This window comes from Schistocerca cancellata, chromosome 2 (assembly GCF_023864275.1).
Source record: "Schistocerca cancellata isolate TAMUIC-IGC-003103 chromosome 2, iqSchCanc2.1, whole genome shotgun sequence".
NCBI classification, from domain to species: Eukaryota; Metazoa; Arthropoda; class Insecta; order Orthoptera; family Acrididae; genus Schistocerca; species Schistocerca cancellata.
Window position 1 is genome coordinate 798,083,944 of NC_064627.1, and position 18,851 is coordinate 798,102,794.

Sequence of the window (18,851 nt, forward strand, 5' to 3'; positions counted from 1 at the left end):
CCAAAAATTAGCCAAAGTACATTGAAACACATGGGAAAAAACAAGAAAAGGATGAAATATGAGTGAGTATGCTAACAGTGAAAGGGGAAAAACAACTGAAATTGACGTGAAAACACTATGAGATCAAAGAAAAGTAAATAAAAAGATTGTAATGTGGGTTGCAGTCTGTAGGTGGACAAGTGTGAAGGAGGAGGATGGCACATGTGACTAGATTAGGTGAAGTTAGTATGTGCGAACTGGAATAGAGAGGAGAAGGAGTGCAGGGTGGGGTGAGATACATGTCCTTATGGTGTAGGAGGGTATGGAAAATAACATGTGAGAATACACAAGAGTGATGCAGGAAGAGTGATTAATTTGAAGGTCTATGGTTAATGATATCAGCGGGAGTAATGTGGGACATGAGATGCTGCACCAACAATCAGCACGGTCCAGTAGCTGTCCTGGATTTTCTGCCATTAGATTTTGCCTGACGGCTTTTCTTCCATCCTGTAACTCAGTGCTGTTTTCCTTTATTAGCATTTTCTATTGCATTGCTATATTCAAAGTCTGTCTTTATTTCCCTTCTTTCCTGTGTTTTGTTTGTTGACTTCAAAACCAGCTGTACTCTCTACTTATGGGCCATTTTGTATCAGCCATCTCGGTTGTGCACAACAGATGGCTACTGGACTGAGTTGTTTGTTGGTGCAGCATCCCATGTCCCACATTACTCTTGCTGATATCATTAATGGCAGACTTTCAAACTGATCACTCTTCCTGTGTCACTCTCACATAAGTTGATGTGTTATTTTCCATATCTTCCTGTGTCCTAAGAACTTGTATCTTACCCTACCAACTCCTCTCCAAACTGCACTCCTCCTCTCTATTCCAGTTCGCGCATACTAACTTCACCTAATCTAGTAACATCTGCCATCCCTCTTCTTTACTCTTATCCACCCACAGACCTACAAACCACATTATAATCTTTTTATTTTTTTTTCTTCCCTCTCATAGAGTTTTCATGTCAATTTTAGTTGTTTTTCACCTCTCACTATCAGCTTACTTCCTCATATTTAATCTTGTTCCCCCACACTTCATCCGTTTTATCCTTTTCGTGATGTTTACAAAGTTTTTCAGATGTATGTTTACATTATTTAGCTATTTTTATGCAATTTTATCCTTCATCATATATCCTTGCTCCTTCCATCTTCACCAATACAGAAAAGTTTCCTTATCTCTAGCCAGAACCCAGTCCCACATACTACCCCTGCATTGTTGCTTGGTTCAAGGAATCCTCCCCAAATGGGCTTACCATCAAATTAACCATCTCTCGCTGCAACCCGACCTTCCAAAATAGCCTCAATCTGTTCAGAATCTGTCAGTCCTTAAACCTCAACAACATAGTCCTGCAAAACTATACCTACTCTACATCCAAAATATTTTCCTGCTATGCAGTCCCAAATTTGTGGATCCCATGTTACACATTGAAACTCTTGCCCTCCATGAACTAGAGCAGCTTACACAGTGCCATCTCTAAAAAATCTTCAACCTGTTTACTTTGTAATTCCACCTTGGACTACCATTATCCTGGCTGACAAACAGTGCCTTGCAGAACTACTGTATTTGCCACTCCTTCAAAAACCCCGTCCCACTACCATACAGAAGTCAGAACCTAAACAGAACCAAAACACAGGTACAACTCTTTCCTCCAAAACGCTTAGCCCCAGAGCAGTATCAGTCCTTTCCAAAGGCCTCATTTTTTTGCCTCGCTCCCAAATTCAATCATAAAAGACTTGTAAAAGACTTTCTCTCTTTCTCCCAGTCCCTACAGAGGAAACACTTTTTTGCCACCAACCCTACCAATCAGACTCAATCAAAGACCAATGTTGAACCCCACCTGATTCAGTTCACTCCTCTATCCAACCGTGATCCACACCCACTGACCCCAAATCACCCCCTGTTAACTTTCCAGAATGTCTCAACCTCGAACTTTGCCTCACCATCATTCCAAAAAATCCCTCTACAAGCAAGCTAAACTTAAATCCACAGAAAGAACCACACTCTACCAACTAAAAACCGATCCCAACTTTATAATCTTACACGCTGACAAGTGCTCCATCACAGTTGTTTTCAAATGCAAGGATTGATTGGCAGAAGGACTCTGCCACCTACAAACCCTGCTACAGTGACCCCATACCAGAAATCCAGCAAGACCTCCACTCTCTCCTCTAATCATTAGGCTCATCACAGAACCTTTCCTTGGATTCCATCTTTCTCCTTGCCTCTAGCGCTTCCCACACTTCTACCTTCTACATGCTTCCTAAAGTCCATAAACGCAACCACAGAAGGTGTCCCACTGTGGTCAGTTACTGTGTCCCCACTGAGAGAAAAATTTGCTCTCATAGACCAACACCTTCAGCCTGTTACCCATAACCTACTCTCCTGTATAAAAGATACCAATCTTTTCTTCCTTTGGCTTTCCACAGCTCCTGTTCCTTAACCAAATGGTCTGACTTCAGGCCATTGTTGGTAGCAACTGTGTAAACTTTGACAACACAGTAGTATGTCATGGGCAACCTGTGTCCTCATGTATATTGTAGAGCCATTCCTGAACAGTACAATGCCTGTCCACTTGCGGCACATATATCTATTAATTGGTTGTGTGGTATAGATGTATTTCCATGGACAGTAGGTTCCTCATATCTGTTCTCAATAGAACATGTGTGAGATCAGCTCGGATGTCAACTCCGTCCCAGTGCCAGTATCCAGGATATGAAGGACCGGTTATAATACGTACTTTTGGACCAGGTTGCCTCATGAGAGGGTACAATGCTTTATGATACTCTCCCAAACAGAATCATTGCATGCATCCAAGCTAGAGAGGGTGCAACATCATATTGATAAGTGGGCTCATACTGTTCTTGTAAATTTAACTCTTTCTAGTAGAGACTACTTTTATTTATTTATTGCTGGACTTGTGTCAGGGCATGCCCATATCAGTGGCACCTGGATTACAGAAAACAAAATATCTGTCAAAATACATTTATCTCTGTTATATAGTGTTTTGTGTTACTTAATGTGATTACTACTTTTTCATGTAATTAACTAAAAAACTTAAACTTAAAATGGAAAAGAAATACATATGGAAAACATGCACGACACAAATCTTACAGTATGTGTAATTAAAGAGTAACTTTTACTACATACATTCATACATTCCTTTGTCTTTAAGGTGCCAAGATGTTTTACTTTGACATTTCAGTAGCACACCATGGTTTTATGTCAACTGGCAATATTAAAATTATTGAGAAGTCAGTCATAAACAAACACTTCATATTGATAAGTACGAAGCCCCTAAGTCTGGCTTTAGGGCCTGGAAAGAGTGGCCATGTGAACTGTTTTTGGTATGTGAATGTGTGTGAATTTAGTGTCTGCACCTGAAAAAGGACTTTGTCCTATAGCTGAATAATATTTAATGGTTTCTTTCATTTGGCCTATCTGCCACTCAATGAATCATATGTGATGAGTGGCAGTCTATCCATACCATATCGTTGTTACTCCATCCTAAACTTTTTGTTGCCTGCTTTTGTGTACTCTAATTTGTTTCATGTCATCATTACCTATTACCACAATGAAATAATTATTCAAGTTGGTCACAGTCTTGCTTCACTTTAAAAAGCAAAAACCAAACAGAAAACATCCTTTAGAAGTGTGGAATATATACTCCAGTGGTTATACAAGTTGTCTGCATACAATATGAAGTGTGCTAGATACTGTGGTCATGTAACTGAAAAGATAAATAATTAATTATGCCCATACTGTACTGTACAGACAGTGCTTGCTATGTGTCAAAATAATTAACTCATTAAGTATGAATTGTGACTTACATTATTATTCATTAGTACATGAATGTAATAAACATTTTTGCCTTTTATTGTTTGAGGAGGACCTTGAACTATATCAGTTTACTAAGTCTCTTTGTTTTGCAAACAATAGGATTTTGTTTTCAATGAAGTGGCTTTATACAACAACATAGAAATGAAGATTATTCCACTTTTAATTCTGAAAATGAATTGCAGAGATATAATTTATCTGCAGTGTTTAAGAAATTGAGACTATTAGTAACAATACCCAAAGCATTTTGAGACTTATTGTAATGTGATATATCTCTTTTGAGTGTGGAATGCACTGTGAATTACATTTTAAGGTTTCTTTGTTTTACTCATTACATAAATATTCACATTTTCTTACATTTTATAGTTTGTTAACATATAGATGTGCTAATACACACACACACACACGCACACACACACACACACACACACACACACACACACACACTATTTTACCAATAATTAGTATTCAGTTTTTTTTTTTTTTGTGTACATTTATGTATTATTTAAATGTTTTCAATTATGTTAGCATTACACCCTCAAAGATGACACATACTCTCTGTTTCCACATAACTCTCCACAAGTAACATGTGTCTTTGGTTAGTAACTGAGTAATAGGATTCCAATAGTTAACACAAATAAACTGAGTGTGTTAAACAAATAAAGTAGGACCAAAACTGTGCATAATCAGAACAAATAGTGGTACAATAAATATGGATAATGGCCCATTCAGGGAGCGAGGAGGTCTCCCAATGGTGTGAAGTTACACAATCGAGAATTGCAGGGTGCGGAGGATCTCCTGAACATGAGTATGGAGATTCAGCAAATGACAATCTCAGCAAAAAAACAAACACTGGAGCAGAAGGAAGAATTAAAAGAGGAGAGATGAGTGGTCACCATTGAAGAACACTAGCAATGAGTAACAAAAGAGGTAATGAATTCAAAAACTCTCAACACAGCTATGTTTGACAATTTAAATTTAAATGAAGGATCAAGTCCCTGCAGGGGGACTTGGAGGACGGCACTGTTTGATAACTCGTTTAGCACACAACTTACAAAAGAAAAGAGTAATATATCAAGGGAAAATCCTTTGCTAACAAATGTACAGCTAATATGAGATAAAAACAAAGTATCACAGTGTATCACAGTGATGCAGTAAGCCCGTTTTATGTATTTTTTGATGGAGTTAATAATGCTACTGAAATGTCAAAGAAAAACATGTTGGTACCTTAAAGGAATGTATGTAGTAAAAGTTACTCTTTAATTACACATACTGTAAGATTTGTGTTATGCATGTTTATAAGACATATTTCTTTTCCATTTTAAGTTTAAGTTTTTTAGTTAATTACATGAAAAAGTAGCAGTCACATTAAGTAACACAAAACACTATATAACCAAGATAAATGTATTTTGAAAGATATTTTGTTTTCTGCAATCCAGGTGCCACTGATATGGGCATGCCCTGATACTAGTCCAGCAATAAATAAATAAAAGTAGTCTCCACTAGAAAGCTTACACACACCCACACCCACACCCACACACACACACACATACACACACAGGCCTGGCAAAAAGAGTGAAGCACCCAGAAGCGGAGGAGGAACCGAAATAAAACTTAAGGGGATGAGAGGGTATTGCAATGGTTACAAAACTGAGTTAAATTTAGAAAGAACAGTATGAGCTCACTTATCAATATGATGTTGCACCCTCTCTAGTTAGGATGCATGCAATGATCCTGTTGGGGAAAGTATCATAAAGCCATTGTACCCTCTCATGAGGCAACCTGATCCAAAAGTATTATAACCGGTCCTTCATATCCTGGATACTGGGACTGGGACGGAGTTGACATCCAAGCTGATCTCACACATGTTCTATTGAGAACAGATATGAGGCACCTACTGTCCATGGAAATACATCTATACCACACAAACAATTAATAGATATATGTGCCACAAGTTGACAGGCATTGTGCTGTTCAGGAATGGCTCTACAATATGCCGCTTGAAGTATGGGGACACAGGTTGCCCATGATATACTACTGTCTTGTCAAAGTTTCCACAGTTGCTGCCAACCATGACCTGAAGTCATACCTGATGTTTTCCCACAACATAATGCCAGGAGTAACTCCATGGTGACTCTCCAATCACTGGAAACTGGGACCACACCCCTGGTCACTGCCAGACTTGCTGACAACACACATCTGTAACAGTGGGGAACTGTAATTCATTGCTGAACACATGCAACACCATCCATCAGCAGTCCATGCTTCCTAGTCATGGCACCACTCCAATGCAGCCATTTCCGTTGTGTTAACAGCTGCCTAAGCATGGAACAATAATTCTATAGTTCAGCTGATGCTAGTCTCCAACCAGTGTTGTCATATGACTCAGTATGCAAGGAGTCCATTACTTGTTCTCAGATAGCAGTCATCAGTGAAGAGGTTACAATGTGCTTGGTGCACAGTACAATGGTCCTTCCCTTATGGCGGTCAGATGGGGTCAGCCAGAAACTTGACAGTGAGTATGCCTGCCCTCGTATTTCTATACAGTCCAACATCAGGTCACTGCCACACACGAATCTTCCACAAATCTGGATACTAGATGATTCAACTAGCTTGCCAAATGGACACCCACAATAAGGCTCCTTTCAAATTCTGTCAGATTCCGATAACACTGTCTCATATGAGTGTTTGGCATCACTGTGTCCTTCATAGCAATCATTCAGTATCTGATACTGATGGTTCATGTCCCTTATATACCCTACCAGTCACGTAACAACATTAAACATGAACAGCTACAATGGACTCTGGTAGTCTTCCTATCTGTCAAAGAGAATTTCAGCTTTAATCATTTACCTGTCCACTGATGACATGTACACATACAAAGTTACATAGACATCCAACCCTGTCTTACAGGTGCTTCACCTTTTTGTCAGGCAGTGTATATGTGTAAGATATATTTCCAGTTTTGAATAACTTACTTCTTCTGCTATGTTCTTCAACTCTTCTGATACCACCTTTCCTGCTTGTTCAACCATACTGTGGAATATACTGTTCTTGTCACTGAGCAGAATGTGCGGATGGTCAAATTCCTGAAATTAAATCCAAAAGTATGCACTAATGAAAGAAACAGTGTAAAAAAAATGAGAATACCTCTTGCTTGACTCATGCTTTATAACAGTGCAAAATACAAGAGGAATAACAACAAAATGACAATTAAATAAATTATGAGAAAAGGAGAAAACTCACTGAATAGCAGAAGCATTGATTTTGTCAACAGGAACACATAGGAGAAAGAAAACTTGCTAGTCTTTGGAATAAATCCATTGTCATGCTAGAGTACTGATATAAACAAAAGATGTACACATACACCTTTGCCCCTACATCATACCAGGATTGTGTGATGATAGGGGGACTAGGTTGAGGTGGGTTTTGAGGGAGGAAAGAAAAGATGCAGAAAGAGAGGCTGGGATGGATAGCTAGTGGCTCAGAGGAAGACAGCAGGTTTGCTAGCTACGAATGTAGTAGGGAGGGATGGCAGTGGTGCAAGTTAGGCATGTGATGCATGGGTACTACAGCCAGTGGGCTACAGCACACAACAAGGGTGACATGGAGATGCGGACTGGGATGGAGTGGCAAGACAGCCACTGAAATCAAGCATGTTGTGCACAGCTGAATGTTATGCCACTGGATGGTCAACTTTGTTCTTGGCCATAGTTTGGCAGTGGCCATTCATGCTTATGGACAGCTGGTTGGTTGTGATGCCCACATAAAAGTTGTGCAGTGATTGCTGCAGAGTTAGTAATGACATGGCTGCTTTCACTTGTGTCCCTGCCTCAAGATAAGCCAGTAACAGGACTGGAGTAGGGAGTGCTGGGTGGATGGATTGGGCAGGTCTTGCATCTCAGTTTTCCACAGGGTTATGATCCCAGTGTTAAGTGTTAGGAGTGGAGTGGACCAGGATGTTGGAGACTTTGGGTGGGTGACGGAATACCACTATGATAGGGGTGGGAAGGGGCTTGGGTAGGATATCCCTCATTTCCAGGAATGATGATACATAATAAAAGTCCTGGCAAAGAACGGTGTTCATTTGTTCCAGTCCAGGCTATTATTGGATCATGAAGGGATTGCTCCTTTGTAGCTGATATCTGATTCTTGCAGGTGGTGGGAGGATTAGGGATGTGCAAGAATATGGCATGGAAAATCTGTTTGTGGACAAGGTTTTTGAGGTAGGGGGTAGGGATATAGTATGGTCTGTGAAGGCCCTCATAAGGGTTTTGGCATAATGGACAAGGGAGTTCTCGTTACTACAGATGTGTCCTCCATGAGTGGACAGGCTGTATGGGAGTGATTCTTTGGTGTGGAAGTGGGTTTCATATGGCACAGGTGTGGATGGAACCATCAGATAGGTGAATGTGAAGTCAAGCAATGTGGCACATTGCTTTGGGAGGACCAAGTGAAGTGGATGGAAGAGATGTTGAGGTTGCAAAAGAATGAGGATAGGGTATCTTAGCCCTCAGTCCAGGCCATGGAGATATCATTAGTGAATCTGAACCAGATAAGGGGTTCGGGTTTCTGGGCGGCTTGGAAGGCTTCCTCTAGATGGCCCATAGAAAGGCTGGCATAGAAGGATGCCATGCGGGTCCGTGAATTTGTTTATATACCTCCACCTCAAAGGAGAAGTAGCTGTGTGTCAGGTGTAGCTGGTAAGTGGTACAAGGAATGGGGTAGTGGGTTTGGAGTCTGAAGGAAATCAGGAGATGTAGTGTTCAATAGCAGTAAGGCCATTGACAGAGGGGATGCTTATGTATAAGAAGATGGTATCAACAGTGATGAATTGGGATAGAGAAGCTGGTTTATTGGGTGTGTGGCATGCCATTGGTGTGAAGAGGGAGATGAACTCAGGAGAGAGATCCTGGGATGGGCTCCTGCATTTCGGTAGGGATTGGATGTTATGATGGACATCTGGGATGGGATCGCTGGCAAAGCTTGTGTTGGAGGAGTCAGGCAGTTGGTAAAAGCCTTCTGTCAAGTAATCACTGTGATTCATAATGACAGTGGTGGAACTTAGCTCTGCAAATCCTAAAATTCCAATGTCTCCTTTGAGGATAAAGTATGTAAACAAATCTGTGGCACAGCCATGGGTACTTTCATGGCACCCGCCTGTGTCAAATTTTTTATGGGCCATCTAGAGAAAATCTCACTAGCCTCTTGTAACCCTAAATCCCTTGTCTTGTTCAGAATCATTGATGATATCTTCATGATCTGGATTCAGGTCCATGACCCCACCTAATTTGTGGAAGGAAGAAGAAGAATGAAAAAGAACAAGAGTGTAAATATGTTCCTGTTTCTACCTTCACATGTGATGAAAAATTAACTATTTTACATACATTGGATGACATTTAAGTAATGTAAATTGTCTACAAATGACTATGTAAATAAGAATTATTATTGTATACCTAAAAACAAAGATGATGTGACTTACCAAATGAAAGTGCTGGCAGGTTGACAGACACACAAACGAACACAAACATACACACAAAATTCAAATTTTGTGTGTATGTTTGTGTTGTTCGTTTGTGTGTCTGTCGACCTGCCAGCACTTTCATTTGGTAAGTCACATCATCTTTGTTTTTAGGTATATTTTTCCTACATGGAATGTTTCCTTCTATTATAACCATAGAATTATTATTGTATTAGAGATAAAATAATAACAACCACTTACTCTTTTGTGTTAAATTTTTCCATAAGTATTTAGTAAAATTTCTGTCAAAGTATGCTGAGCAATTCGTTAACTAATGTATATAAATTTATTATGCTTGCTTTCCTAAATGAAAATTTGATGTGTTTGGATCCACACAATAAATCATATTTTTTTATAGTCCATGCATTACCTTCATCTTTTGGTATGTCCAGCAAAGTTGCTTTTTTTCATTATTTTCTTGAAGCACTATGACCTGAAGGTTTATCTAAAACCTAGAATAGGGCCCCAACTTGAGCTATGTCTGATATCTTATTAGCATGTAATCTTCTACTTGTAAATCTCAAAAGACATGGGTTACCTTTACGTATTTCTAAAATAATATTGTTTTCTGATTGAAAATGCATCCTTACCTTCAGATTACCATTGTCCATAACTAGAACCTTATCACTGTCAATAATTGTGTGCAGTCGATGAGCAATGGTAAGTACTGTGCAATCAGTAAACCTCTCATGGACTGTTTGCTGTATAAGTGAGTCAGTCCTGAAATTACAGTCATCATTCAGTGGAAATAAGATTTCTAAATGTCGTCATCTAGCAAATCTGCATAATTATTACATTATAATTTGCTGATAAACTATCCTTTGAAATAAGAATTGATGCCTTGATGCCATTGATCACATACATGTTACTTTGTGACCTTCGTACATTTGCAAATAATAGCGTATCATGATCAGCGTGTGTATGTGTGTGTGTGTGTGTGTGTGTGTGTGTGTGTGTGTGTGTGTGTGTGAGAGAGAGAGAGAGAGAGAGAAAGATTTTATTTTATTTATCCATCTGTAGACAATAAATATTGTATGGATATTGTCCAAGTGTAATGTAAATTTAAGGGAAACCATTCCAAGGAAATGGAACACAGAAATATACAAATAAAACAGTACAGGTAAAAATATATAAGGTCATACAATACATAGTAGCACAGAATAATACAAGATCATACAATACATAGTACCACAGAATAATAAAAAAATTGTAGAATACATAGTAGAACAATTTTATATACATGTATACTTGTGGTGTTACAATTGCATCTTTATTCCACAGGGCTTTACTTTTGTCCTCCCTAGACAGCACATCCTATATACATTACAGTCATTAAGTAGAGATTTTACATCACACAAGAGCTGTCCATTAATATGTTAATGTAATAATGTTGCATATGCGGATGACTTAGTTGTGATGGCAGATTCGGTTGAAAGTTTGCAAAGTAATATTTCAGGGCTAGATCAGAAATGTAAGGACTATGGTATGAAGATTAGCATCTCCAAAACGAAAGTAATGTCAGTGGGAAAGAAATATAAACAGATTGAGTACCAAATAGGAGGAACAAAGTTGGAACAGGTAGACGGTTTCAAGTACTTAGGATGCATATTCTCACAGGATGGCAACATAGTGAAAGAACTGGAAGCGAGGTGTAGCAAAGCTAATGCAGTGAGCGCTCAGCTACGATCTACTCTCTTCTGCAAGAAGGAAGTCAGTACCAAGACTAAGTTATCTGTGCACCGCTCAATCTTTCGACCAACTTTGTTGTATGGGAGCGAAGTAGATGGGAACAATGGCAGGAGGGTGTCCACAATGAGGAAATCAAAGAAAAACTGGGAATGAACTCTATAGATGTAGCAGTCAGGGCGAACAGGCTTAGATGGTGGGGTCATGTAACAGGCATGGGAGAAGCAAGGTTACTCAAGAGACCCATGCGTTCAGCAGTAGAGGGTAGGAGGAGTCGGGGCAGACCAAGGAGAAGGTACCTGGATTCGGTTAAGAATGATTTTGAAGTAATAGGTTTAACATCAGAAGAGGCACCAATGTTAGCACTGAATAGGGGATCATGGAGGAATCTGGGCTATGCTCCAGACTGAACGCTGAAAGGCATAATCAGTCTTAAATGATGATGATGATGATGATGATGATGATGTAATAAAAAGTAGGGGTTAAAGACAATATTTTTAGTTTTGTCTTAATATAAACATTATCATAAAATGTTTATTGTCCTACATAGTCATTTACCAAGTAGAAACATTGACTGGCAGTCTGTTTTAAGGTTTTGTACTGTAGCGACTGACATACCTTTGAGGCTTTGTTCTTCTTGTTCATTGTATAGAGTGCTGTGCTACTTAGGGTATTGTAGCTATGGAAGTCTACATTTGTTTCAAAATCTGCAAGGTGGATCCTGACATATAAAACACATTTGTGTATATATAATGAACGTACTGTTAGTATTTTAAGGTTTTTGAATGTGGGTTTGTAGTGAGCCTGTTTGGATGACTGTGTGTTATTATTCATATAGCCCTCTTCTGTATCAATAAAATTTGTTTTAAGCAGCAAATGCTGGCATGTAAAAATACTATTCTGCATATTACAAGAGACAAAAACTGGAATATGCCATCCTCACACCCTCTCAAGTACAAACATTTGTAATAATTCTACGAGCAAAACAGGCTGAATTTAGTTTCTGTGAAAGCTTCACTACATAGTCATTAAATTTTAAGTTTTCATTAACATGAATCCTCAGCAATTTTCCAGATGTCACTCTGTCTATTGCTTTGTCACCCAACAACAGATCAAGATTTATATTTTGGCTTATTTTTCTGAACTGCATGTAATTTGTTTTACTTGAATTTGGTGTCAACCTGTTTGTGTTGAACCAAGAGTGGCCGTTCTTTAGGACTTGATCACTAGTTTTTGGAGAAATGCTTTGGTGCACATATTATCATACTAGTATCATCAGCAAATAGTATGGCATTTGCTGCACCACCTGATGTGTGGATGTCATTTATATAGGCAAGAAACAATATGGGACCCAGAATAATGCCTGGTGTTACTCCTATTTCTGATACTAAATTTATTTTGTGGTTGGAGCAAGCTGACATCAGTTCTACAATCTGTGTTCTGTTTTGTAGCCATGATTTGAACCAGTTTTTGCCCATTCCTTGAATACCTAACACATCCAGATTTTCTAAAAGGATGCCATGATTGGCAGTACCAAATGTTTTGGGGAGATCTAACTGTACTCCTACAACACTACTATCTTTTTCTGGATTTTTGATTATTTGTTTTGTGTAGCACATTACAATTGTTTCTGTATTTTACCTGTCTGGAAGCCTTGTTGATTACTATGTTCATAACTCTTTAGCATTTTATTGTCATTTGGATATTTGTTGATTCTGTGCTTCATCAATTTTTCTAGTATTTTGGAAAATGCTGGAGGGAGTGATATTGGCTGATAGTTTTTAAATTTATACTTGTTGCTTTTTTAAAATAATGGCTTCACTTTTGAGATTTTCAGTCTTTCTAGAAACACTCCTATGGTAAATTGGCTATGTGTGCCAAGACCCTTGCAATCTCTGGGGCTGTCGTTATTATGACAGATGCTGCAGAGATTTTAGGTTTCCAGCTTTTTATCACTTTTAACACTTCATGTTCATGTGTTGGCTCCACCCTCATGCCAGAAGCAGCTTTTGTAATTTCTGGTTTTTCTTGTTTTGTAAATTTAGAACTTAATGAAGTTGTTGCATTTATGAAATAATTGTTTATATAATTTGGCAAATCTTGTTTTTTAATACTGACATTTTCTGCATTTTTGAGAATGACATCCTGGTATTTGCATCTCTTCCCAGTTTCAGCTTTCGCAATACCCTATATAGCTTTTGATTTCAGTCGCAAACCAGCACCCAGCATTATGCTACTACCAGTAATGATGTAACTTCCCGGATCCTCCCGAAACCATCTGAAGATGAACCTGAAAAGGTTCGAAAACCGGTTCAGGGAATAAAGCATTATTATTCAAAAAAGTGACTGGTTGCAGTTGTGTATAACTTATTTACATTCAATATACAGTCACGGTTCTAAAATATCCATAATGGATAAGCATATTCTTTTCAGATTGTCTTATTAAGCTTCCATTAGTCTTATTAAGCTACCATTATTTGTAAATTTTACCTTGGCAATTACTTTTTGGTATACATTCTCCCAATTCCTAACATATTCTATGAACTATGGGTCTGTAGATGGAAATTGATCTCATTCTTAATTCCCCAAAAAATCCCTATGTAGTGTTAGTGACTCATAAAATTACATTGTCTCAAAGAATAAAATATGTTTGATAAACTCAAATTATTTGTCAACAAAGGGACAATTCAAGCTATATTTTCAGTTAAAATTTGCTTGCATATATGAGGGATGACTGAAAAGTTCTCAGTCCACCCACAATAAAACCTGTCCTAGCTGGATGTCAGTTCAACAACTAACAGTACATTTGTTTGCTAGGTTACATGCAATACTTTTCATAATTTTTGCAGTTTGATGTCCACAGTGTACACATTTTGAAAAAATGGATAAGAGAGAAAGCATGCAGTTTGCAATACCCACTGTAAAACGGCATGAGTGCACAGGAGATCTGTAATGATATGATGGAAATGTTAGTGGAGGATTCCCCTTCCTATTCCACTGTGAAAAAGTAGGTAGTAGAATTCAAGTGGGGCAACATGTCTGTCCGAGGTGCACCTGACAGTGCAAGACCCATAATGACCAGTATGGAGTTTAAACATCACTACAATTCAGGATATCATCATGGGAGATCCACATGTAGCAGAGAGAGTGGGCATATCTCAGGATCTCATTGGACACATTATAAGATCTGTACTTCGTATGCACAAGGTTTCATGTTGATGGGTTCCAAGAATGTTGACAGTAGAAAACAAACACCAGGGACATGTGATGTCTACCAAAAATTTGACTCTTTTTGAGCCAGATCCTGTGACATTCTCAAACGTTTTGTGACAATGGATGAAGCATTTGTTCACCACTTTCAACCCAAATCCACAGTTCAACTGAAGCAGTGGAAACAACCTTCCTCACCCACCTCCAAGACGTTCAAGTCTGTTACATGAGCTAACAAGGTGATGGCCTCTATTTTTTGGGATTCAACAGGTGTTATCCTAGCTGAACACCTCAAAAAGGGTGAAACAGTGAATGGACCATATTATGCTGCTCAACTAATGAGTTTGAGGGAGGCCATCAAAGTGAAATGCTTCAGCATGTGACCAAATGTGTGCTCCTTCATCTGAACCATGTGGCTGTGAATACATCCTTCACTGTGATGTCTGCCATCGAGTACTGTTGCTTCTAACTGCTTAGGCGCCCACCTCATTCACCTGATTTGGGCCCCTCTGACTTTCATCTCTTCCCTAAGCTCAAGAAACATCTAGTTTGAACTCATTTTCGATCAGATGATAATGTCATGGCTGCAGTGGATGCCTATTGTGCCATGTGGGAATAAATATTCTACACGGAGGATATAATGGACTTACAACAACAGTTGCAAAACTGTGTGGCCCAAAAAGGGGACTACATTTATAAATAGCCATATACACTCCTGGAAATGGAAAAAAGAACACATTGACACCGGTGTGTCAGACCCACCATACTTGCTCCGGACACTGCGAGAGGGCTGTACAAGCAATGATCACACGCATGGCACAGCGGACACACCAGGAACCGCGGTGTTGGCCGTCGAATGGCGCTAGCTGCGCAGCATTTGTGCACCGCCGCCGTCAGTGTCAGCCAGTTTGCCGTGGCATACGGAGCTCCATCACAGTCTTTAACACTGGTAGCATGCCGTGACAGCGTGGACATGAACCGTATGTGCAGTTGACGGACTTTGAGCGAGGGCGTATAGTGGGCATGCGGGAGGCCGGGTGGACGTACCGCCGAATTGGTCAACACGTGGGGCATGAGGTCTCCACAGTACATCGATGTTGTCGCCAGTGGTCGGCGGAAGGTGCACGTGCCCGTCGACCTGGGACCGGACCGCAGCGACGCACGGATGCACGCCAAGACCGTAGGATCCTACGCAGTGCCGTAGGGGACCGCACCGCCACTTCCCAGCAAATTAGGGACACTGTTGCTCCTGGGGTATCGGCGAGGACCATTCGCAACCGTCTCCATGAAGCTGGGCTACGGTCCCGCACACCGTTAGGCCGTCTTCCGCTCACGCCCCAACATCGTGCAGCCCGCCTCCAGTGGTGTCGCGACAGGCGTGAATGGAGGGACGAATGGAGACGTGTCGTCTTCAGCGATGAGAGTCGCTTCTGCCTTGGTGCCAATGATGGTCGTATGCGTGTTTGGCGCCGTGCAGGTGAGCGCCACAATCAGGACTGCATACGACCGAGGCACACAGGACCAACACCTGGCATCATGGTGTGGGGAGCGATCTCCTACACTGGCCGTACACCACTGGTGATTGTCGAGGGGACACTGAATAGTGCACGGTACATCCAAACCGTCATCGAACCCATCGTTCTACCATTCCTAGACCGGCAAGGGAACTTGCTGTTCCAACAGGACAATGCACGTCCACATGTATCCCGTGCCACCCAACGTGCTCTAGAAGGTGTAAGTCAACTACCCTGGCCAGCAAGATCTCCGGATCTGTCCCCCATTGAGCATGTTTGGGACTGGATGAAGCGTCGTCTCATGCGGCCTGCACATCCAGCACGAACGCTGGTCCAACTGAGGCGCCAGGTGGAAATGGCATGGCAAGCCGTTCCACAGGACTACATCCAGCATCTCTACGATCGTCTCCATGGGAGAATAGCAGCCTGCATTGCTGCGAAAGGTGGATATACACTGTACTAGTGCCGACATTGTGCATGCTCTGTTGCCTGTGTCTATGTGCCTGTGGTTCTGTCAGTGTGATCATGTGATGTATCTGACCCCAGGAATGTGTCAATAAAGTTTCCATTTCCTGGGACAATGAATTCACGGTGTTCTTATTTCAATTTCCAGGAGTGTACATGTGGACTGCTGTCAACCTTTATTGGGTGGGTCAAGAACTTTTCAGTCACCCCTCATTAAATTTTAGGACAAAAGAAGGGTTTTGTATGTTTTTTGTGCCAAACAACAGGCGAAATGACAGTGACCCAGAAGGAAATGCAATTGGGAACATATGGGAGTGAATTTCTGGCCACAGCATTTGCTTTGCAGTCAATGAAAGTCTTCCAACAAACTTGCTAATTGTGGAGTGATATATATTAGACAAAAAATATTAAAGACTTGTGTATGTCTAGGTATACATTTTTTATGTTTCCCAGGAGTAAAGTTGATGTCTCACTTGACTTTTGCAGCTGACCTATATTGCTGCCATTTGTAGGTAATGCAGTCAATAGTATATTTCCCTGAGCAATTTTCCCCACCATTCCAAACCAACAAAAATACACAGACCACATGTGAATCCAGAAAGATCATGATTGCAGATTTTAAAATATGATAAATTACTAGTGAAATATTATAGTTCAGCTTGCTAAAGTTGTATTCAGTTCAGATATAGCTGTTAAATGATGTTTCCCAGCTCAGACTACACTTGAAACTGGCGTGTTTAATAAACTGCAAACAATGAACTTCTGTGTGGTGTGGTACCGCTCCAAGATAGCCTGTCACTGTGATACATTAACAGTGATATGATTTCCCAGTTGTCAAGATCCACCAGTTTGTGTGATTACACTATCTATATTAATAAGCAACTATCTTGAGGTACAGAACCCAGACCCAGTTTTAGGTCACCTATCTAATAGCCTCCAGGCACAACAAACTTTTATTTTCAATATTTCATATAAATAGTGACCGAATTAAAAAATTAAAATGCTGACATAATCTCCTAATTAAGAGTTATGTGAAAAGTTAAACACAGGAAGACAAGTATTATATTTATAAACTATGTACATAGTTTATAAATAAGTGTAACTCACAATGTGCAAATATCCAGACTATATTCACGCTATATTTGAGAAGGAGTGCACTTATTGACTTGCAAAAAAATTTACATGTAATTTCAAAGCTTTAAGAAACTACTTCTTGCTGACACCAGCCACTAAATAACACAAGGAAAAAAGTTAATCTGTTACTAAATTTTCACTGTCCCTGCAGTAAATCTGCCACATTATGTATGATGTTTCAATTTTCTTTCTTCTGTACTTCTAACTGTATTCACTACACATTTTGCAGACAGCATCACATACAGCACTGACTGTACTTGAATGACACATAGTTAAGGAGATGTATGAAAACAAAGTGCTAATTATCCACAATAGACTTAATCAGTATCCAATAGTGATAGCACCTAGCAACTTCGAACAAACTTTAAACATAATTTCAACCCTGTTTCAAAATGTTTCCTGACTTAAATGTTTAACATCAAATATTTAACACATTACCTCATTTGTAAAGTAATCAGAAGTTTGAAGCTATTTTATACATAGGAGTCTGATTCTTTAAAAAAACAGGGATTACTGGTTACACTGTAGGAGTGTACTCCACCAATGCCAATCTCAAGCCAGGAGTCTTGCCTTGCAAGTGATGAGCGAGGAGGAAGGTGTTAAAAAAACCTTGGTCCATTTGGCTCCGGATGGTAGCACTCTGTGCCTCTTGCCAGCATAGAAACTGAAGAGAGTCGACAGTTTTGAAAGTGGAAGAGAATACAACAGTCTCACTATAGAAAAAGCAGAAGAACTATCCTCCTCTGATAGTACCTATAGCTTATATTTCTCTAGAGAAGTTTCTACAAAAGGTATCAGTTCTCCATTTTAGGAGCGGCCTAAACCTATGATGGCAGTAGCTCTAAAATACCTTTTGAAGTGGATATAATAATAATAGCATATATAAGAAATGGTACTTCAAAACCAATCTCAAAAAGGTTAGGGCCTACACTGCAAGCAATAAGCTGTTCTTGTGGTGCTGGGGGAACTGTGGGAAGTCAGCAGCTAGTCACCTATGCAATGAAAGTGGGCATCCTAAATGTGATGACCCTGTTTGGAAAGGCAGAAGTGATGCTAGACTTCATGGAGTTGTAGAATGTAGAAATGTTGGGGCTTAGTGAAGTCAGGTGGAAAGGAAGAGGAAGGAGGAAAATAAGGAAAGGATACACACACTTCATTGGAGTGGTGGACAAGAGGACCAAAATGGAATGGGTACAATAGTAAAACCAAACCCAAAACAATGCATGGAAGCAACAGAATACACAAGTGACAGGATAATGAAAATTCAGCTGAGGATAAATAATGGAGTGAAGTAAACAGACTACAGACAGGTAATGAAGAGAAGAACGTCAAGGAATTTTTAGAGAAATTAGAGAATGAAATTACAGGTGTGGAAGCAATGAATGACTGAAATGCACAGTGAGGAAGGGAAGACTAGGGAAGGAAAAGATAATTGGTCCATATGGATATGG

General features: G+C 39.8%; 1 protein-coding gene across 2 annotated transcripts in view; it reads right to left on the reverse strand.

Moving 5' to 3' along the window:
• The window catches only part of LOC126162652 (probable multidrug resistance-associated protein lethal(2)03659), a 481,199-nt gene that overhangs the window by 18,775 nt on the left and 443,573 nt on the right, over nt 1–18,851 (reverse strand). For both annotated transcript variants that reach the window (XM_049919289.1, XM_049919290.1), the window contains 2 exons: nt 9,982–10,111; nt 6,849–6,959 (listed from right to left, as the gene is read on the reverse strand). In XM_049919289.1, the coding sequence (XP_049775246.1) occupies nt 6,849–6,959; nt 9,982–10,111 (241 nt within the window). The remainder of the gene's footprint in view (nt 1–6,848; nt 6,960–9,981; nt 10,112–18,851) is intronic.